The following is a 20,915-nucleotide window of genomic DNA, read 5'->3' as shown; positions in this document are numbered from 1 at the left end:
TTCGTTGGTTGTGGTTTTTATGTTTTAAGTTGCTTTCTCGTTTGCGTTCGTCCCATGACTAATAGATATTTTGGGCTTTGTCCGTATTCTTCGAGTTGGATTGCACGGAGGAGGGGTACGTGCACCTAACCAGACCAAACCCTGCACCTCGTTGATTCAACTCGGGATCAGATCTACATCCTGTTGACTGCCTTTCACAATCACAGATGCATAACTACACTCAAAATTACGCTACCAAGGCCTTGTATTGCTGCAAATACCCTTGAACCGATTCAAAAGTTCAAAACACAACTTGACAAGCCGCGCGTGGTAAACCCATTCACCCAGCAAGAACATCATCAATCGTCCGAGGCTCACGCGCTCACGTACTACCTCCTTATTCCCTTGCCCGCTTTACTTTGGCATTAGTGCTCAGTACTGAGTAAGTCTCTCGCCATCCAGTGATCCGACAACCTTTCATCGGCCCCTGTTTCCTGCTGGCCCCTGACTTTAAGACAAGAGACGTTGTTGCCATGTGGAGCTCCGCGGAGGTATCAAGAAGTATCAACGCGGCCCGTGGTTTCCTGGCACATCGACAAAAATAAAGGGGACACCTGGACACACAGTTATCGATATCACTTCGCTGAGCAGGCTCTACCTTCGGTTGATGTTTACAGCAACGAGACACCTCTTCACGCTCGGCAGGATGCCACCCTTGAAATCAATACCATCTTTCCAACTTATCACAATTGAAGTCTAAAGGTGAGTGAGGCATGCTTTGTGATCAATTTGTAATTGACGGCCATGTTGTCGCAGTCAGTACAGCTGGGCATTTCATTACTGACTTCTACACCTTGACTATCCACCGCTCCCATCGTACAGTGCGATGGGGTGCGACAAAAGGCTCGTACAAAGACCTTCGAGCCCAGAGTGCTGCGCCGTTCAACCTCTCCACTTATCTATCCCTGCTCCTGCGCCAGGTATCTCCTGAGCTCGAGCTCGTCATGCCTTCCGAGCCCATCGAAGCAGAGTTTATCAGTCCCCCAGCGCTCACTAATGCTCAGGAAGATGAATACCGCGTACTGGACAGGGAAGGTCCTCTTTCGCGTCACTCGACACACACCCAGACCTTTGTCGGCTCTGGCACACCTGGAAGCCCTGAAGTTACCGTCAAGGAGCTCGAAGCGGATCGAACTCGTGAGGGATACCACATCGTGAGTTTCGAGAAAAGTGCAGGAGAGGATCCGCGGGAATGGAGTCTCTCCCGGAAATGGTATGTTGACCTTTTCTTGAAGCGACCACTGAAATATACTTCCTGAAGGTTCGTAACCATGGCCACTTCATTCCTTTGTCTTGCGGTGGCGATGGGGAGCTCCATCATTACCGGAGAGTTCGTCCTTCTCATCTTTAGGCTCCGCTGTATCTGACTAGATGTATTTAAGCATGGTGGGCCCCAGCCTGACTCTCCACATTCAACAGGAGATCACAATGTTGACCGTGACATGTTTCGTCATGGGATTCGGCTTCGGGTTAGGATCCTCTCATTCTCAACATATTCATCTTGACTTACCCTCTTGTCCTAGACCCCTAATCTTCGCACCTCTATCGGAGTTGTTCGGTCGCAAACCAATATACTGCGTCAGCATCTTCCTCTACTTCATCTTCACCCTTCCCAGTGCCCTAGCAAAGAACGGCGCAACTCTCATCATCGGAAGGATGCTCGCCGGCTTGGCCGCCTCTGCTCCGATGTGCAACGTAGGCGGTACTATCGCTGACGTGTGGTCTATCGAGCAGCGCGGGGCTCCCATGGCAATCTTCTCCACTACCATTTTGTACGTTCGCGATTCGCTCAGCGTCTTCCGCCGACTCACCCACATGGCACATATAGCCTTGGTCCCTGCGTCGGTCCTTTGGTGGGTGGTTGGATCGGCATGCGTGCGGGTTGGAGATGGATCTACTGGGTCCTCTTCATCTTCGTCGGCGTATGTTTTATATTCACACTCATCATGCCCGAAACTCTCGCTCCGGTCCTTCTGCGCAAGAAAGCAGAGAAACTACGCAAAGCAACAGGCGACGACAAGTACCGTACTCTCGAGGAACTCGAGAAAAAGCCCCTCTACGAGTCCATCAAAATTGCGCTGGTTCGTCCCTTGGTCATGATGTTTACGGAACCTATCATCATCTTCATGTCGTTCTGTGAGCTCTATTATCCGTCTTCAATGACGAGAAAGACTCACCCTCCTTCCATAGATCTTGCCTTCGTGTATTGCCTCCTCTATCTGCTCTTTTTCGCCTTCCCAATCGCCTTCACTGAAATTCGCGGCTGGAACGCGGGTATGACTGGCGTTTCGTTCGTCAGCATCATGCTGGGTTCCTTCCTCGCAATCATAATCATACCCCTCCAAGAAAAGATATACAAGAGGGCAACTAAGAACGGCGATTTTCCCGAGGCGCGCTTATACCTGATGATGATTGCTGCATTGTATGTTTGTCTCCCCATCCTTATACCTTTATTACGGCCTACTAACACCTCCCTGCTTTTCCGCGCTCAGCGTCTTGCCATTTGGACTCTTCATCTTCGCTTTCACCGGCGCCTACGCTAACGTCCACTGGATCGCTCCCCTTATATCCGGCGTTATCTTCGGGTTCGCCATGATCCTATTATACATCTCAGCAAACTCCTACATCATCGACTCTTACTCGTCCTACGCCGCCTCGGCTATTGCAGCGAAGACCTTGCTTCGCTCAGAGGCTGGCGCTATGGTCCCTCTCTTTGCGGAACAGATGTTTCATAAGATGGGGTTTCAGTATGCTGGATTGCTCCTCGCGTTGTTCTCCTGCGTCATTGGCCCTATTCCGTTTGTATTTTTCTTTTATGGTCATAAAATCCGTGCGCGGTCGAAGAAGGCTTCCCAGAAGCAAAGGATACCCGATTCGCACATTATTCAGGCTGAAAAGGGAGGAGAGTGAGTTGGATGGATTTCTGGTTATTTTGTTCTACAATTCATCGGTCCCCTTCCTTATTTAAACCTTTGCTGATACTTTCGCGTCTTTCGTATATATATACCTTTCCGGCCATCTTGTCTAGGACAGCACTATAATTCTTTTTTCGGGGAATATTGGTGTTGGGTGGCGAATCAAATCCATTCTTAAACCCGCCCTTTGGCGTGAAGAGCACAGGCAGCTCAACGTCCATCCAGTTAATACTGCATAAGGCTCTCCATTATCTATTACACGCTTTTCAACGAGTCATCCAATAGAACAGAAATCGGAAGAGCATCCCCGGTTCAAAATGACCGAAATAATTTGGAGTCCAAGTTCGACAAATTTTTAGCTGTACATCAGATATGCTCACGCTAACTGGGTAAATAAACTCGAATGTACACACCTCAAGTGCCGACACTTTCCCTCCGGGTTAGTCTCCACCCATGTACGGTGGACCTAACAGCTTCCTCACCCGAATCTTCTGGGAACATTGGCTAACAACATATTAGGACATGCGCACAAGCGGTGGAAAAACTGCACACCGGAAACGTCTCGCTCAATATCTCTTCAGACCGCCATCCCCGCTCCCTGGCCTTGGTGAAGAAGTTCATGTCACGATGAGCTAAATGCGGTCGATGGTGCGTATAGAATACCAGCACCGACGGGTGTGAGCTGGCCGAGTCAGACGACAATGCCTCTTCGCACGTTTTCAGCAAGGCTTCATGCTGTGTGAGTCGTAAGCGCAGGCACTTCCATTGGGAATTGAGTCATACGTGCCTGAGAATGGTTGAAAATGAGATCTGACAGTATGATGAGGTCAAACTTGCTCGATGGCGTTGGGAGGGCGTCCAGAAGTGGTTTGACGGGGTGGCCCCATATGTATCCCTATCCATCGAGGTCAAAACGAAGGAGGGCCGCCATCATCAATGTGGGCACCTGGACGTTCAACCGATCCCGCTGATGCTCCGGTACGTTCGTTTTCACGTTATATTCCATGTTTTCCACAAGTTCCCGGTCAGGGTAATCGGTCACGACTACCTAGATTACGGTCAGCCGTCGGTGTGAAACAAAGCCGGAGTGTACAGACCTTCCCAGCACCATTCGTGGCCGTTACAATGCTCGGTAATGCTCCTCCAGCGCCAAGCTCAAGCACCAATCGTCCTCGACAGAGGTGCTTATGCGTGTCGAGATACGTCGCAAACGCCCGGGCAGCGTTCCACCTGATGAAGTATTCGCCCATGATCGATAAGACAAAAACAAGAGAAGCAGCGTACAAATAATGTCCCCACAGCGGATGCGCGCCAACAAGCCTAACGTTGATCTCCCGCCACGCATCGTCTCCAACACCGACGTTCTCTTCAGGTCGTGTATAAGTTGAGATTGTCGGCTCTGGCGTAGGGGGCCTGAGTGGTTCCTTCTCAGATCAGAGTAGGAGATAGTGAATGTTGAGAGTAACTGACTGTGAACACAGTGTCTAGAGAGAGGTCGCTGACATCGTCCATGATAGGAGGCGATGATGAGAAAAGAAAAGATCGCTTGGTTCTGCGGGCGTTGCCAAATAATCACCGCAAAACGCGCGGCTCTCAATTTTGCAACAATTTTGATGCGATTACTTACTTACCAACATCATTTCTTTATCCCTTGCACTTGAGACAGGGCCCAATAAATATTCAGGACAAATCAGGACATATGTACCTCCTTAATCGTAGCCACTTGTAAAATAATGAAGTGAATGTGCATCCCGAAAACATTAATTCTCAAAATTACAAAAGGAAGAACAATAAGAACATCAACCACATTTAATTTGCATATTTAAACAATTTCTTTGTGAAATAGTCTTGGTAGCCATGGCAACACCACTCAGCTGAAGAATATGTGAAAGAATAAAATAATGAAATTGGCCAGTCAAGATGGCTGATGTTCTTATTGTTCACCAGTTTGAGATTTTGTTAATCAATGTTTGTAGGATGCACAACAGGTTTATTATTCTACAAGTGTTGACAATTATGGAGGTACCTTTGCGTAGATCACACATTGGACACTGTCTCAAGTGTTGTTGGTCAGAAGTAGTCTCTCGTAGACAGACTTCGATATATGTGAAGTCGTACCTTGGTTCACGATATATGAAGTCTGTTTGTTACCACGCCCCCAAAACCGAGAAAATGTTTATGTAATCTTCGGACTTTGAAACCGCGTCGCGTCAATATTGCCTGGACTCTCGACGCGTTTTTTGTCGCACAACTTGTTCTAATGCCCCAAATTCAACTGTAATCTCTTCCAGCTATTATTTACCATGGATAACAATGCTCGAACTGTCCGGTCTTACAAGAGGAACTCTGTAATTCAAGTCCCAGCAACACCTTACATTTCGCCATTCCTATCACAAGCTACACCCAGTTCCACAAGTCCTGGATTAACTTGTCGCATTGTCTCCTTATGGTCTTCCAGCATCATCACCCGCTAAACGAGCTCCTCAACCCAGAGTTGCGCAAGTGCAAGAAAGGCTTAGAAAGCAACGGCCCACCCACGGTACTGCACCCGCCAGAGTGTTCTCGTTCACAAAGTCCAGCAATGTTGAGTTTCCCCAAGGTCTGCCAAGTAACCAACCTAACGCTATCCTCTGGGCGTCGGCCATTAGTGGATGCACGACCCGAGCTGAGTGTCATCGTCCTTCATGGTAAGCTTAGTATCTCTTGTTGGACATAGTTACCGACAAGATTGGTTGCGCAAGCGAACAACGAAGGACGTGCATGGCTTATGGCTGCAGGACTTGTGGAACCGGGTGTAGATTGTGATTGGAATGGCGAAATGTAAGCGGCTTTTGCTGGGACTTGAATTGCAGAGTTCTTCTGGTAAGACCGGACGGTCCAAGCATTGCTATACATATTAAGCAATGGTTAGAAGAGATTACCGTTGAATTTGAGGGGATAGAACAAGCCATGCGACAAAAAACGCGTCGAGAGTCCAGGGCGACGAGGAAATATTGACGCGACGCGGTTTCAGAGTCCGAAGATTACATAAACATTTTCTAGCGCGGTTTCGGGGGCGCGGTAAACACAGGACTAGGTCAGAAGTGCTTTAGCTCGGAACTGCTTTTACTCTGGCTAAAATATAAATGCTACCCATCAACAAATCTCTTTCCCAGCATTGCATGAAACATGCATTTATATAAAAACCAAATAAAAACTTCAATTGTGTTTGAATTCAAGTTGTGTACGGGGAAATCAGCAAGCTACATAAGGTGAATTCCTTTATCTTCAACTACTCGAAATAATATTTGTCAGCTACAAGGTGTCAACTACAAGGTGATTTTTGCTGTATCTTTTCGACAGTCAACTACTTGGGGTACTATGAGTCGGCTGCTGCGCCATCGCCGAGCCGCTTGCGTGGTGCGCTCCTCGCAGCTGATAAAACCGTAAGAGAGAAAGCTGTATACTTTATTTACTATAAGTACTGGATGACTTTCCGTAAGCTTTTATTCGGGGAAATAGTTTATTCCTTGATATCTTGGCTCTGTTGCCGTGTTGCCGGGGCCAAATGGGGACGAAAAATATTCTTCGTGCCTGTTTTCACGTCTCAATAAACCTTAATCTAGTGTTCATAGGGTCAGACCCCTCTTCATAGATTAAACTCGCTGGAATAAAATGTTCCCAAGCCAATCTTGGCCTCATCCTCTCCCCTCATTGGCTGAAACAACCTTCTGTTGTATAGCAATTGTATAGTACATGATAGCCTGTCTACATCAGACACTGTAAACATTGTAATTAACTTCAGGGTACCATGCAGCACAAAATATTGGGAACGGAACGATAAATAGCTTGCGGAATGTCAGCTTGAATAGATTAAACGACTAAACTGACATTCGATCTCCGAAATATGACATGTAACCTTACGGAAAGTCATCCACTCTCCATTAACAAATTTATTTCTCAGCATTTTTGTGTGCATTTATAAAAATAGTTGTTACCAGTGTGCAAGGAAATCAAATTCAGCGACACACTATAATTATCAAAGCATATTTATTAAGGAAATATTCATGCACAAAGATCAATTCTTTTCATTGATATGTACGCAGTTCAAATTCATATAAGTTCCAGCTGCAAACAATATGTTTCTGCATAGGTAGCCCGACAGATCCGGTGGTGACCAAAGTGATAGCCCGAATCCTACCTAGATGCATATGGCCTTGGTCGTGAGAGGTCTGGTGACAAGCTGAACAGGAGTCGCGTCGCCGCACGGCGGTGTTTTGCCGCACTTTTGAAAGATACAGAAGCATAATTAGGATCGCCGGGCCAGAACTCATCGACGTCTAACTTTTCTCCTCCGTCCAAGAAGCAATTTTCTGGTTCTTGTAACATTGCGACTACGCAACGGTGCTACCACGGCCAAAGCTGACCCTCTCGGCGCCCCATAGAAGACAATGCAGGGTTCAGGTTTTCCGCCCGTGTTCAAGGTATAAAAGTTAGCCAACGCATTTCACTCAGTCCTCAACCCACCCAACCTCTCAGTCTTTCACAGCACTCTCATTTAGTAGGTACGCCCACTCCCTTTCATCGGTCATCGCTTCAACTTAATTATACTTTGCTCACCGCTCTGACAACTAGCATAATGAAGTTCGCATTCTCCGCCGCGTTGTTGCTCGCCACATTCCTTACCGTTCTCGCTGCCCCGGCATGCACCCCCTTCATCCTTATATGCAAATCGCCAAATCACTTGGTACTGAAAAATGGATGCTACGTCTGTGACGGTCTGCCAGCCCCCTTCAGACAAATGAGGTGAGTTTTTTGTGTGCACGTAGACGGTGTTTTTAATTTGTCAATTCGCAAAGGCAGATGAACTAAGAGTGTTTTCGCCACTAGATTGGCGTTGCGAGTGGGATCAAAATATCGTTGGCTTATTTTTCACAATGGTTGTTTATTGGACATTTTTGCTTCAATTTTGGTTAGATTTAGAGGGTCCACCGTCCGCCTTATTCGACTTCGAGTTAGTTTAAGATGTGGTTGCTTTATTTATTTTTTACAACAGTCATTCATTTGTTATTTTCCCCTCATTCATAGTTGGAGCGAGGGGGTCCCCGTTATTTCAGTTTTTTTCTGGTAGTCGCTTACTTGTTTCAATGTTTTTTGCACCGAGGGAATGGTACCCCATTTCATCCGCCTCAGTCCCAGCGCCATTACCTGTATACTCTAATATAAGTCGTGCACCCAACACCCGCGCCTTTGCCTCTTATTTTTGACAATCGGTGTATCATTACTCCCTGCTAATCTTACATGATTCACAGAATCCTCACCCCTTCAAAATCCCGGCTTCTATCCTCAGAGTCAGACCGATCATCAAGTCGTAACCCCGACGACCGATGATTCTCAAAAGTCCCCTCCAAAACCTCCGTAAACGATATCGGAGTTACTTGATCAAACTCCTCCCCATTGACTGTCGGACGTGTCTTCTCCGTCGATTCAGCCACATCCAATGATTCTTCATTGTTCCTATTTTGAGTATGCCGGTACAAGCTGGTAGACACCACCGCGACGTTGCATACAAGCAAAGACGTCAATGCCTAGTAATACACAATTGACTCAGAGAATAGCGGGGGAGTCCGAATTGAGATGTATCGTACCTCAACGTGTCCTAATCCTGTCATGACGAGGTTTGGTTGTGGTCCGAGGTCGATCGGGCTGAACGCCATGATGGTGAAAATGAGGGCTGAGAGTAGAGTCAAGATGCTAGATGAGAACACTGCGAGCACTAGGACTCTCTCCTTCCTTGGCAATCTGATCTTCCACAGAAAAGCGAGCGGGAAGAGAACGAGAACGGTATCGCCCATTAAATCAGCTAACAAAAAAAATAGGGATCAATAAAAATCTCAAGCTCTCGGGAGAGCCTAAGCCCACCTCCGGACATGACGGCCCCTCTAAGAATAATCCCGTTCGACGTCGTGCATTGATTATTCCAACTCTTCTGCCCCCCGCCACAAGTAAAGAGCGGACTGACGACGGAGAGAATGTAAACGAGTAGGAATATTACCGCCAAAACGATGGAATATTTCCGGGCGCGATGGGTGGGAGGGAATATTCTCCCGAGGGATAAGGCTAGTACTATCCGGGTTGACCTGAAGATACGAATTAATAAACAGCTTCCCAGAAGTGACTTGACGCGTACCATACTATCGTCAAGAAGAAAAATATCTGCAACCAATATAATTCTAGAACCTTTTCCAGCGGTGAATCTGCGCAGCGTCGGGGAATCGACTCGTCATTCTTAATTCATAGAGCTCTCGACTCACCAGGATCCCGAAACTGCAAACAAAACGTCACAGTATACACAATATCCATAACCAGCGGAATAACGACGACATAGTCATCCCACCACAGCCTCTGAATCCGATACCTTCTCCAAAGGCGGTAGAGCGTCGATGAAATGGCGATTGCCTGAAAGATGGTGAGGGTGACTGCCTTATATTTGAGGTCAGGTGAACAGGTGAAGCTGGGGCATGAGCTTACTTTTCCAGGCTAGAACGGATTGGGCGGGAAGACCCATGTTTTAGGAAGAGGAAGGTGGCGGGAGTGAATACGGCACTGAGATGGCATGGGTCATGAAATATGTAGAGGTGTCACTGCTGACAACCCTGGTAAGAAGTCTTTATTTGGAGTGAAACTAAGTTACCATCATGCTCGGGGTGGAGAATGAGCGGAAGCCAGATACGTGGACGGTGGTGGTTCGTGAAGGTGTTATGGACAATGGACGTCCCTGATCCTCCGTCGGGTTTTACCGTGATAGTGGGCCGTGGCCGATATCATTCTCATTACCTGGATAACAGCATGAACGTTTGATGTTCTACGTTGATAGTACACACCGGACAACTTAAACCGGTCTGCGCGCGCCACAGAATGTTGATCGGACGTACGCTCTCGAGTATGTGTCCAGGAAAGACTTGAGATGAGCTTCGGTTTCGTCTTCAGGCCCAGTCGAAATGTAACACAGGAAGTTGAGTAGTAGAATCGAGGAAATGAACGTTTACCTGCTTTTAAATCCCCACTCCAGCAAGCTCTGCGCACCGCCCAAACCTTTGCTCGCCTTCGGAGCCTACCCGAGGTAGGACTCCTGGCAGTAAAATTCTCTGTAGCGGATCAATGTCCTGGATCGCCGCGATCCAGGACATTTTTTTTCCAAGGTCAGTGACTGCCCTTTCGCGCTCATCACCCCTTGCAATGTTGCATTGTGGCACTAAACGCTATCCTGCCGAATCTTCTTCCCATGACATCTAAATCGCGTTCTGTCAATGGCAATGGTGTGACTTTTGGTACGAGTTAGAGCGCTTGGTATTCATTGAAGGCCGTCGGGTGAGCGGGAACAACCGAATTGATGATGGAGGGTGATAAGGCCACGTGGGTAAATGACGCCCAACTCTTTTCTTCATCCACTTGTACTTAGTGATCTTTCTCATTTGTTAGAGCCGTTTCGCGATGGAAGCCGTCGTTCCAGCGGAGATAACTTCTGAACTCACTCAGATTCTGTCCAATCTCGTGCTGGGTGACAATGACATACGATCTAGGTATACAATAACACTATATCCCTGCCCTAGGTCACTCAAAACGTCTTATATAGTGCCGAGAAAGCTGTCAACGATCGTCTTGCACATTCTCCAGAGCTTTATTTGCTTGCTCTGGCCCAGTTTGCTATAGCTGCAGACCAGGAAGTCGTCAGTCGATCTCATTCCTCCCCTGAGCGATGCTAACCCTCTTCCGCAGATGCGCTCCTTTTCACTCGTCCTTCTCCGACGTTTACTTTTCCGCACAGCCCCACCATCCCAGTCCTCTCCGCATCCCCCAGCCACAAGACTGACGCTGTACGACCACCTGTCTTCGCAAACCCTAACCACGCTAGAACGACTCCTCCTCCACTCCCTCTCCCATGAACCGTCGACTCTCGTCAGGAAAAACAGCGTCGACACCATCTGCGACCTTGCTAACCAAGGCATGGCCCGCGGACGCCCTTGGCATGCACTGCAAGCACAGACGTTTAGCATGACACAGGCAACGGAGGCAGCTGGGCTGAGGGAGAGTGCGTATCGGGTCTTTGCAGGATGTCCGAATCTGGTCATGGACCTACAGACCGATGCGGTGCTTGGTGTTTTCCAGAGAGGACTTCAGGATGGGTATAGCATCGAGGTGAGTACCCTTCTTCCCTCTTCTACATCTCGTCACCGTCATCAACATTGCGTAGGTACGACATGCAGCCCTCCTCGCATCCGTATCCTACCTCTCCTCAACGGACCCAGGCCAGCTCTCCCTCTCCCTCTCACTAATGTATCCAATGCTCGACACTCTCCCATCACTTGCCCAAAACCTCTCATCCTCCTCTGCAAACTACCACCACCTATCCACCTTTCTCTCAACACTAACACCCCTCTGCTCAACCCACCCACAGCTCTTCGCGCCCCACTTACCCGCACTACTAACCTTCCTACCCGCACTAATACTTCCTGCCGTCGATTGTGGACCTACACCCACCGTCGGGCGACCATTCCCTAACGGGAACGGAGCACGTCAAGGGGCGTTTGTGTTCCCGCCCCCCGGGGAAAGTCCTCCTCCACCATCGGAGGATCAACAAGAGGACGACGAGCGGACTACCCTCCGTCTATCTGCGTTGGAATTCATGATCAGCTTGTCGGAAGCTAAACCGACGATGGTGAAGAAGGTGGCGGGGTGGGTCGATATTATCGTGCGCGCGTGTCTTGAAGGTATGGGTGAGCTTGACGAAGAAGATGCGGGGGGTTTGGAGGGATGGTTAGCTGAGGATGTACGTCTCCCTCCTTTCCATTCTTTCGCCTTCCTGCTTACTGGTTCGTAGCCCTCGAATTCATCAAGCTCCTCGGAAACCGAAGCTCCCCCGGCGCTATACGAACAATCTCTTGATCGACTTGCGTGCGCTGCTGGTGGTAAGGCGGTTCTACCACCTGCCTTTCAGGTAAACGCCTCCTCGTTTCTCTATTTCAACGTTGACTTCGAGTCTAGTACATCCCATCCATGCTTGCGAGCTTCGACTGGCGGGTACGCCACGCAGGGTTGATGGCTATCGCAGCCATCGGAGAAGGAACCGGAAAGGTCAAAATTCGCCTTCTCATTTCCCATATACTTTTTTATTGAGACGTCCCATGTAGGTCATGCAAAACGAACTTGGAAAAATCGTCGAGTGCGTTTTGCATCCCTCATTTGCCAATTATCAGTCTAACTCCCCTGCAGCCTCGTCACGCCCATGTTCGCAGACTCCCATCCGCGCGTTCGGTACGCTGCTTGTCAGTGTGTGTAAGTTTCCCCTCTATCTCTTTATGTCCATCAACAAACGGTTCAGCTAACTTGGTTGTTAGCGGCCAACTCTGTACAGATTTAGAGGTAACTATACTATTTCTTCTATCAGCGCCCACTTGCCTTCATTTCGGCACCGGTGCGCTTCTTCCTGAGGAGACACCTCACTTCGGCTCCACAAGTTACAAGGGCCCATGTGGTTTCTGTTGACGGATTCCGTTATGCTCGGAACCCATTTCTTATCTGTCTAACTCGCTTTTCTTTGAAAATCAGGAAATCATCCAAGAGAAATATCATCAACAGTTATTCGCAGTGTTAATTCCTGCGCTTGAGGATCCAGAGCCTCGGTCCGTCTTTCCCTTTCCCTCATTCTTCCTTTCCCCCCCCTTTCCTTCCTTCTTCCCACCCACGCCGGCCTTATTCCAATGCTAAAAACTCAAACAAAAAAAAAAACAGAGTCCACTCACACGCCTCCGCCGCCCTGATCAACTTCTGTGAAGGCGTCGAACGGGACACCCTCCTCCCCTACCTCGACCCCATCGTCGAGCGGCTCTTAAAACTTCTCAAAGGGCCAGAAGGCGGTGAAAACACCGTACGCACTTATGTGCAGGAACAGGTGATCACGACGTTGGCGATGGTGGCTGATGCTAGTGAGATTACGTTTGCAAAGGCGCGTGTTTTGGTTTTCTGAGTCGTGCTTTGGGCGGCGTTGATGGAGAAGTGTAGCATTATCCGGATATTATGCCGTTGCTGTTGAATGTTCTCCGGAATGCTGATGGGGTTGAGTATAGGAAGTTGAGAGTTAAGGCGATGGAGTGTGCTGGGTTGATTGGTATGGCGTTTTTGCCCGGTTAATGAGTGCATGCTAATGGGTTATAGCCATTGCGGTTGGGAAGGACGTGTTCAGGCCCGATTCGAATACGCTCGTCGAGCTTTTGATGAGGATACAAAGTACGATTTCCTCCTCTCCTTCCTTCTCTTGATTTTTTAAAGAAGTTCATTCCCTACAGAAAGTCCAATCGACCCAGCCGACACCCAACTAGCACACTACCTCATCTCAACATGGGCCAAAGTATGCCAAGCCATGGGCCCCGAATTCGAGCCCTACCTCCCAGTCGTCATGCCCTCGCTCCTAACAACCGCGAGCGCCAAAGCCGACATATCAGTATACGGTACCCACCCCTTTCTTCTTGCTCCCCCTGTTCAGCGTTAACATTCCCTTCGTATTGAGATGAAGACAAGGAGAAACAGCAAGAAGAGCGCGAAGGTTGGGAAACGATCGAGATGGACGGACAGACGTTGGGGATTAGGACTTCGGCGATTGAGGAAAAGTGTCAGGCGTTTGAGACGCTTGTGATTTATTGCTCGACGCTTGGGGCGAGGTTTGCACCGTATTTGGCGCAGAGCTTCGAGGTTACGTTGCCTTCGTTGAGGTTTTATTTCCATGATGGGGTCAGGGAAGCGTGTGCGCTGTGAGTTCCCTCCCTCCCTCTCTTTTTTCCCCTCCTCCTTGTGCTGAGGTTGACTTCTTGGTTCAAGCGTCATCCCAATGCTCCTGGTCTGCGGAAAAAACAGCGGAACGCTCACTAACCAAATGGTCTCTGCGACATTCCACCAATTAATAACCTGCATCTCAACCGAACACGATGCCTCCTTCCTCGCCTCGCTCTACAAATGCTTCACCGACTCCATGCAGGTCATCGGCGGGCCCTCGGCACTCGCGCACGAGTATACGAATGGTGTTATGGACGCTACCAAGCGGCAGCTGCAAACTTTCGCCGAGCGGCGAAAGACGAGGGCAAATAGGGCTGCGGCGGATTTGGAGGAGAAGGAGGATATGGCGCTCCTTGAGGAGATTGAGGATTTCGCGTTGGAGGATATGGGGAAAATGTTGGCTGCGTTTGATGATAATCATCCGTTGTTGGTTGCCGTTTCGGGGGTTAGGGATTTAGGGTTTAATACTTGGGATAGCGATGAGGAGGGTGATGAGGAGGGGTGATGGTGGTGAGGAGGGATCTTGTGGGTTGTGCTTGGATAAATTCCTTCTATTGACTTAACGAGACTCTTAAAGATGCTCTCGGCGTTGAATTGGGCTACGGTGTGAAGATTGGACGCTGGACGCTAGCCACCGCCGCGAACGGTGCGGTTTTTATCATCATGGGCCCACCATACGCAAGGGAACTTTCCATTTCTTCATAAAAACTTCACCGCTTGATCAACGTGGGGCAAAATCCTAACGTGGCCAGAACACTCATCAAAATTCCACATCAAGTACCGAGGTTCCAATACACTACTCATCTTATCCAGCAATGGAAGTGCAGTCATCAAGCCCGTATAGCTCAGTGGTAGAGCATTGTACTTATGAGGATATCCACCCATTGCATGCAAGGGTCTCGAGTTCGACCCTCGATATGGGCATTATTTTTGGTCACTACATAAAACAACACAAAGACGGAAGTCTACATTGAGTCTACATAGTCTCGTTCCCGACATTATAGGGCAGGATCAAGGGCTGTTCAGGAGGGAGATAAGATCCCATCGGCGGACTTTAAAGTCGGAGGCAAAAAATGGGAAAATTCACGCGCAAGATCCTGCCCTATAACGTCTAGTGCATTTTGATAGGAAAAAATGCACAACTATTCAGATACAATCAAGGTAGTGCAGTAAAGTTATTTTCAGAAAGGACATTCAAGTTGGTAATGTTATTTCGTCGCTTGAGGAGGAGGAGAATGGTGTGAGCAAGAGTGACCACCGTGACATTGTCACACGAGCCTCCTACTGATCAAATTGCACCAGATGTAGTACTAGTAGAGAGGTCCTGTGTTCGTGTTTTGTTCGCTTTTTTTGCCTCCGACTTTAAACTCCGCGGACCGCCGGACCGGACCTCTACACATCTGGAGCCGAGATTAGAGTCTACAATACTATAAAGGTTTGGAATTTGTTATAGGTTAGATATACACAATGTAAGCAGTACGCCTAGGTCAAGTATTTCAAGACTTACACCAGCAGCATGGCGCAGCTGGAAGCGCGCGGGGCCCATAACCCCGAGGTCACTCGATCGAAACGAGTTGCTGCTACTATTTGGCCATCATATCTCAGTATCTTTTCGTAAAACTTTTTGGGCCGCAAGTCTTGGCCGTTGGTTGCTTACTGTTACGTCTTCAATAATTCTTAACGTGGCTGGTGTCGAGACTAACATTTTTCACGAGACGGACTGCTCGGCCGCGGCCCGCCAAAGTCGCAGGTTTTCATGATGAAAAATTCTCGATATCAAGAGACTGACTAGTTGCGGCTATTGAGATTACTCAACTGGGTCGATTTCTTTTTTTCTGACTGGCTATAATATACAAATTTTCAACGTTCCGCCAGCCCCCTGTATGACTCGGAAGGTCCAGGACGATCTTCAGAAGCCGTTCGGATTATATTAGAATTGTAACACTATAACACAGGGCCGAGTCGTGGGTACATCTTCTGCGCCCCAGAACGCAAGACGTTTGCAGGATATCCACCACACCTTTTTAAACCTGAAAACTTGAAGTTCGCATTAAAGTCATTACAGTGATGAAACAGAAGGGTATTTAGTCATGTCCTGTGATCCACATAAGCTGCCAGTGTTAGTCGTCATCCGCGTTCTGGGCGTCATCTGGGTTCTCGGCATGCTTCTCGACATGCCTCTCGTCGTGATGGTGATGATGACGATCATGACTGGATATGGGATCAGTGCGTGCTACAACAGCTGCATAACGATTGACTCACCGCCGTACACCACAGCAATAGCAGGCCCTCGCTGACAACAGGATAACAGCAGTCCAAATAAAGATAACGGCGACGAGTGCCATCCAGACCGCATTTCCAAATTTGACATCGAAATGGAACTGAGAAAGGCTTGCCACCGTGTTCTTCGCAACTACCACGATGGCAATATCAATCGTCAACACAAGGGTGGCCAAAAGCGCTAAAACGATGGTGAGGAAGAGAGTGAAGATCGAGAAGGCGTGTGATTCCAGGTATAGCGAGGAGATGAGCGCGATAAGAGAGAGGCCCGAAGCGATAGGGTGGAGGACGAGGACGACTAGAAGTGCCTTCTGGACGATCGTTACCACGCTTTGCGAGACACCAACGTCAGCTGCAAAGCTCGCTGGAACTTCATACCCAAGGTGCGGTCCAATGCATTCGCCGTTGTTCTCAAGAGGGGTGGGCGCGTTCAGCGCTCTGTCGGGCGTTAGACACAATTTGCGGGATCGTGTAGGCACTCACCCCGTCGCGCAGACTCCCCAAACACCAAATCTCAGCTCTGTCGCCACGCTTGTAACAGGTTGCGGCTTTGACGTGGATTTGAGTTCCAAAATAAATATGGTCTTGATGATAGGTAAGGACAGCCCGACGAGGAGGAAAAGCAAACAGGCAACGAAGAGCAGGCCACAGCTCGCAGCTGAGATGGCGCGATACTTGACGAGAGGTTTGTGCTTCATGGAGGCGGTGGTACACTGTCAAGTAATATGGGCGCCCCTCATATCGCGACAAACGCTGAATGAGAAAGACAGAACTTTCCCACCAATATTTATCCTGCCATGTTCACAGCAGGTATTTAATTTTTATAATAGCTTTGATCGTGGTCTAACAAGTCCAAAAAGGGCAGGAACGTGGGCCGCGTGATCAGCGATCTCATGTGTGATTTTATACCCATCACGGGTGATGGACGGATAGGGGCCTCACACAAGCCTGTCATTGCTTTCGCAAATAAACTAAGGCGTCGAAGCAGAACGCAACAATACTGGTGTATTGTCAAGCTATAAGCAGTGCTAGTGGACATGGGCACCCTCACCTCAAAGTCGCTTCGATTCGGGGTTATTTATGTGCTCACTCTTAAATTCAAATCACTGGAGGAGAAAAAAATAAGCCATCAGTGCAGGGCGCGCTTTTATGGGGATTACTTACGGAAGCTGTGAGGTCGATTTAGACATACATTATCAGTTGCAGGTCCATCTTGCGTGACAAATTGTTTACAGACAGGTTTTGTTCAGGTTATTATCCGAATGCTTTCGCAAGAAATATTGCTGTGAGAATAAAACCGTGAGGACTGCTGCCATTGTGCGACTTCATCAACTCAGAGTCATCTCAAGATCCAGCGGATACTTTCTACCGAGGTAGGTAAATTCAGACTACTGTACTAAAATATCATATGGCACATCGCTGCCTTATTGGACCTTGGTGTGCATTTAGTGGTCATAGCACTGTTTCACTGCAGCTAAAATTCAAAATGTATCTCTGAAAGGCCCTACTCCATATTTCTCGGCCTTTTTGAACAAACTAAAAAGAAAGCACCGCACAGTTTGGGCTTTGTAGAGTCTCGAACTGTATATGGTCACGTGATATTATTATTAATAAGCAGTGACATCAGTCCCGAACTTTTTCCTATCCTCCTTCCCTGCTCTGATGCTCTGCTGCTCGCCTCTCTTCCTCCGCTATCTTTGTCAAGTGGGATGAGCTGTTATGGATTTCAATCTATTCAAGGAACGCTTCGGAAATGGCGTAAGGCTCTAATGGTGGATGACTCACCTCTTGCTGGCTTCCAGTTTCGGCCTTGTCTGATCTTTGCCAAGTCATAACTCATAGGTGCTGAAGTCCTTTTCGTTACTCTTCTCACCATTTTGGAACGTTTAGAGATCGGTGGTGGGGCGTGGAGGGCATGCGCACTCAACTCTTGCGGCTGCTCAATAAGTCTTCGGCTTCTGTCCAGGATTGGGACGCCTTAAGACCTATGGTTCCCATGATCAATTACATATGGCTCTTGGGTCAACAACACTCTGTCATTTAGCCGGGATTCCCGAGGAAGAGGATCATTCCGCACTTCCTTGCTTTTCATACTGGCCATATAAGAGCGACCTTGCCAGGAAAGGCTTCCCTGTCTTTTTAACATTGAGCTATGCTAGCATCTATCGTCCGATGGGCCGTCTTGTGTACCGTATCCTGGGGTTGTTGGAGCGTTGTACGTCGGTTCATGGTGGGAACCGCTCTTGACAACATTCCTGGGCCTCCCTCTCTTTCCTTCTTCAAAGGTATCAACTCCTCGGTAATTCGAGAAATTTCTTAGCAACCACGATTTTCAGGCAACCTTTCGCAATTGTTCAACACTCATGGTTGGGAGTTCCATAAAGCCATTGCGGCCAAGTGTGCGTGACCTTCTCGTTATCCATCGCCACACTGTACCATATCATGACAGATGGGAGCGTCATCAAGCTCAAGGCCCTCTTTGGTGTAAGTCGACCCTAACAATATTGCAAAAAGCTCAATGTTGGACGATACAGGAAAACCAACTATACGTATTCGATCCGAAGGCGTTACATCACATTGTAGTCAAGGTCAGTCCGTCTCATAGTAGTAGATTTGTAGTCACTAAGTCAGGTTGACATATATTCAGGATCAACATATCTACGAGGAAACAACGCCATTCATTGAGTGATTATTTTATTCGTTCTTGATGACCCTAGACTTTCGCTGACCAAGGGCGCTATTTTCAGAGGTAACCGCCTGAGATTTGGTAAGGCGTTGTTCGGGACCCTTGGTTGGTGACGAAAGTAATCTCCCAAACACATCACTTACTAATGTGAAGGGGAACATCATCGCCGGCAAAGAAAAATGTTGAATCCAGTGTTTTCTACAGCTCACATGCGCGAGATGGGTCCGTGGGTTTCTCTTCCAAGAATCTTGGTTTCGAATAAAGTTAATTTCCAGTACCCACTTTCTACAACGTGGTTTACAGAGTGGGCATCCGTATTTTGTTTGTCGAATTGGTGCTCACATTGAGATAAGCTTCGAGCCTCGATAGCTCAGAAAGTTACAGACGTTCCTCAGGAGGTAAACTGCTCTTCCAAAGTCACTACCCACACACCTCAAAGTATCGCTCTTATTCAGATTGATGTTCTTTCGTGGATGACTCGAACGGCGATGGAATTAATTGGACAAGGTGGATTTGGTTACTCGTTCGATTCTCTCGCGGAAGGCGCAACACCGCATCCATATGCCGTCTCAATCAAAGGAATGGCGTGCGTGCGATCTAAGCTTTCCTTGCCCATGTCCCTTACTAGTTAACCAAGTCCTGCCCTCTTGAAGATTGCAATTGCTCGCTCGTATCTGGTCGGCACCGCAGTCAAAATTGGTACTCCTAGATTCCGCCGCCTTGTGGTCGACTTGTTACCGTGGAAGAACCTACACGACCTACGTGATATCGTCGATACCATGCACAAAGTATCCGTGGAAATATATGAGTCCAAGAAGCGGGCGTTGTTGAATGGGGATGACGCAGTTATGAAACAGATGGAAATGGGAAAGGACATCTTGAGTATCTTAAGTTTGTAACTTCTCACAGGCTACCCTTTCCGATGACACTGATTCTCAAGGCAGTGAGGGCCAATATGGATGCGTCGGAAGAAGATAAACTAGATGAGTCTGAACTCATCGCGCAAATATCGTGTGTCTCCCCTTTCACTCATGTCAATTTCCCTTGATCTATCCGTTTCATCAGAGGTTTGACATTTGCTGCCGTGGACACCACGTCGGGCGCGATTTCTCGGATCCTTCATCTATTAGCGCAGCATCTGCATGTCCAGGAGAAGCTTCGTCGTGAGGTCACCGACGCCCGCTCTAAGCATGGGGACCTTTCCTACGACGAATTGGTCTCACTTCCATACCTCGATGCAATTTGCAGAGAAACTCTTCGCCTTTATCCCCCAGTCTCGTATGCCTCTAGAACGTATGTGTCCCTTTCCTGATGTAAACTGTACTCCATCACATATTTTCCGCGCTGCCCGCATGTAGGGCCCGTGAGGATATCGTCATGCCCCTTTCTAAACCTATAAAAGGCCTCAACGGGAAAGAAATTTACGAAATCCCAATCCTGAACAATACCAACGTCATCATTTCGATTCTCGCAGCTAATCGTAATCCAGAAATATGGGGCTCTGACTGCCTTGAATGGATTCCGGAGAGATGGCTTACTCCTCTTCCTTCATCCGTCACTGATGCGCACATCCCGGGGATTTATTCACACTTGTGAGTCGTTGGAAAACCCATTCTTAATGCATAACGCTAATTTTCTAACCATGAGAATGACTTTTTTGGCTGGGGGAAGGGCTTGCCTGTGCGTATACCACATTTCGTAGAAGCACTGGACTGATACCCGCGCCACAGGGGATTTAAATTTTCTCAGCTCGAGATGAGTTCGTGTCCCACGATGACTAGCTGATTATCGGCTTATTTTCCTTACAGAAATAGTTCTTTCGCTTTTGGTTGAATCTTTCCGACTTGCCCCCTCCGACAAGGAGATATTTTGGCAGATGACCAGTCTTACAACCCCAACTGTGGTTGGCGAAGGTGGTAGAACTCAGCTTCCACTCAAAGTCAGCAAGGTATGAAGAGGAATGAGTGCATTTAATTGTTAGCCATCTTTTTTTCTCGTTTCATGCTGCTTGTAGTGTGGATCATGTAGGCTGGTAACTTGTGGGGAGCATCCTTACACAAAGATCTTCTCTTTTTTTTTTTTTTTTTCAAAAGGCATCTCACATTCGTATAAACATGTACGCAGGAGTTTGAAGAACTAAAATTTTTCGAATGTCTCTAGAATGTTGGGAGACGCTGAAAACGGCG

At 48.1% G+C, this 20,915-nt stretch overlaps 8 protein-coding genes across 8 annotated transcripts; 5 read left to right on the top strand and 3 right to left on the bottom strand.

Annotated features, from left to right (window-relative positions):
• Positions 1 to 983: 983 nt before the first annotated feature.
• LACBIDRAFT_249285 (MFS polyamine transporter) lies at positions 984 to 2,949 on the top strand (the record flags this gene model as incomplete). Its single annotated transcript, XM_001880475.1, has 7 exons — positions 984 to 1,252; positions 1,301 to 1,369; positions 1,422 to 1,508; positions 1,563 to 1,811; positions 1,868 to 2,175; positions 2,230 to 2,461; positions 2,532 to 2,949. The coding sequence occupies 7 exons, from the start codon at positions 984 to 986 to the stop codon at positions 2,947 to 2,949; spliced, it is 1,632 nt and encodes a 543-aa protein (XP_001880510.1).
• Positions 2,950 to 3,368: 419 nt separating this feature from the next.
• LACBIDRAFT_249330 (uncharacterized protein) lies at positions 3,369 to 4,378 on the bottom strand (the record flags this gene model as incomplete). The annotated part of the gene is made up of 6 exons (XM_001880233.1): positions 3,369 to 3,458; positions 3,507 to 3,689; positions 3,715 to 3,849; positions 3,901 to 4,002; positions 4,052 to 4,184; positions 4,239 to 4,378. Coding segments are annotated over 6 exons (783 nt in total), but the record flags the coding sequence as incomplete, so codon positions are not given.
• Positions 4,379 to 5,257: 879 nt separating this feature from the next.
• On the top strand, positions 5,258 to 6,588 carry LACBIDRAFT_326597 (uncharacterized protein; the record flags this gene model as incomplete). Its single annotated transcript, XM_001880474.1, has 8 exons — positions 5,258 to 5,302; positions 5,413 to 5,641; positions 5,753 to 5,774; positions 5,807 to 5,816; positions 6,249 to 6,269; positions 6,297 to 6,353; positions 6,416 to 6,431; positions 6,569 to 6,588. 8 exons carry the CDS (start codon positions 5,258 to 5,260, stop codon positions 6,586 to 6,588), a joined length of 420 nt encoding a protein of 139 aa, XP_001880509.1.
• A 2,639-nt stretch (positions 6,589 to 9,227) lies between these two features.
• Positions 9,228 to 9,501, bottom strand: LACBIDRAFT_296577 (uncharacterized protein; the record flags this gene model as incomplete). Its single annotated transcript, XM_001880232.1, has 2 exons — positions 9,228 to 9,412; positions 9,465 to 9,501. The coding sequence occupies 2 exons, from the start codon at positions 9,499 to 9,501 to the stop codon at positions 9,228 to 9,230; spliced, it is 222 nt and encodes a 73-aa protein (XP_001880267.1).
• A 926-nt stretch (positions 9,502 to 10,427) lies between these two features.
• Positions 10,428 to 14,268, top strand: LACBIDRAFT_296576 (uncharacterized protein; the record flags this gene model as incomplete). Its single annotated transcript, XM_001880473.1, has 16 exons — positions 10,428 to 10,516; positions 10,570 to 10,663; positions 10,713 to 11,132; positions 11,188 to 11,763; positions 11,815 to 11,931; positions 11,979 to 12,068; positions 12,125 to 12,156; positions 12,207 to 12,269; positions 12,332 to 12,356; positions 12,543 to 12,616; positions 12,726 to 12,939; positions 12,996 to 13,101; positions 13,149 to 13,220; positions 13,280 to 13,441; positions 13,501 to 13,741; positions 13,809 to 14,268. The coding sequence occupies 16 exons, from the start codon at positions 10,428 to 10,430 to the stop codon at positions 14,266 to 14,268; spliced, it is 2,835 nt and encodes a 944-aa protein (XP_001880508.1).
• Positions 14,269 to 15,155: 887 nt separating this feature from the next.
• Positions 15,156 to 16,741, bottom strand: LACBIDRAFT_326594 (uncharacterized protein; the record flags this gene model as incomplete). The annotated part of the gene is made up of 6 exons (XM_001880231.1): positions 15,156 to 15,182; positions 15,271 to 15,346; positions 15,553 to 15,606; positions 15,707 to 15,793; positions 16,026 to 16,481; positions 16,527 to 16,741. 6 exons carry the CDS (start codon positions 16,739 to 16,741, stop codon positions 15,156 to 15,158), a joined length of 915 nt encoding a protein of 304 aa, XP_001880266.1.
• Positions 16,742 to 18,195: 1,454 nt separating this feature from the next.
• On the top strand, positions 18,196 to 18,732 carry LACBIDRAFT_326593 (uncharacterized protein; the record flags this gene model as incomplete). The annotated part of the gene is made up of 5 exons (XM_001880472.1): positions 18,196 to 18,328; positions 18,380 to 18,442; positions 18,493 to 18,527; positions 18,578 to 18,631; positions 18,691 to 18,732. The coding sequence occupies 5 exons, from the start codon at positions 18,196 to 18,198 to the stop codon at positions 18,730 to 18,732; spliced, it is 327 nt and encodes a 108-aa protein (XP_001880507.1).
• A 176-nt stretch (positions 18,733 to 18,908) lies between these two features.
• LACBIDRAFT_296574 (uncharacterized protein) lies at positions 18,909 to 20,683 on the top strand (the record flags this gene model as incomplete). The annotated part of the gene is made up of 9 exons (XM_001880471.1): positions 18,909 to 19,037; positions 19,083 to 19,315; positions 19,367 to 19,620; positions 19,674 to 19,740; positions 19,795 to 20,022; positions 20,088 to 20,321; positions 20,377 to 20,409; positions 20,460 to 20,488; positions 20,538 to 20,683. The coding sequence occupies 9 exons, from the start codon at positions 18,909 to 18,911 to the stop codon at positions 20,681 to 20,683; spliced, it is 1,353 nt and encodes a 450-aa protein (XP_001880506.1).
• Between the last annotated feature and the right edge of the window lie 232 nt (positions 20,684 to 20,915).

This window comes from Laccaria bicolor, genomic scaffold, assembly GCF_000143565.1.
Source record: "Laccaria bicolor S238N-H82 LACBIscaffold_10 genomic scaffold, whole genome shotgun sequence".
In the NCBI taxonomy this organism is placed as follows: Eukaryota; Fungi; Basidiomycota; class Agaricomycetes; order Agaricales; family Hydnangiaceae; genus Laccaria; species Laccaria bicolor.
The sequence above is the reverse complement of the archived record's forward strand: the minus strand, read 5'-3'. Positions and strand labels throughout refer to the sequence as shown.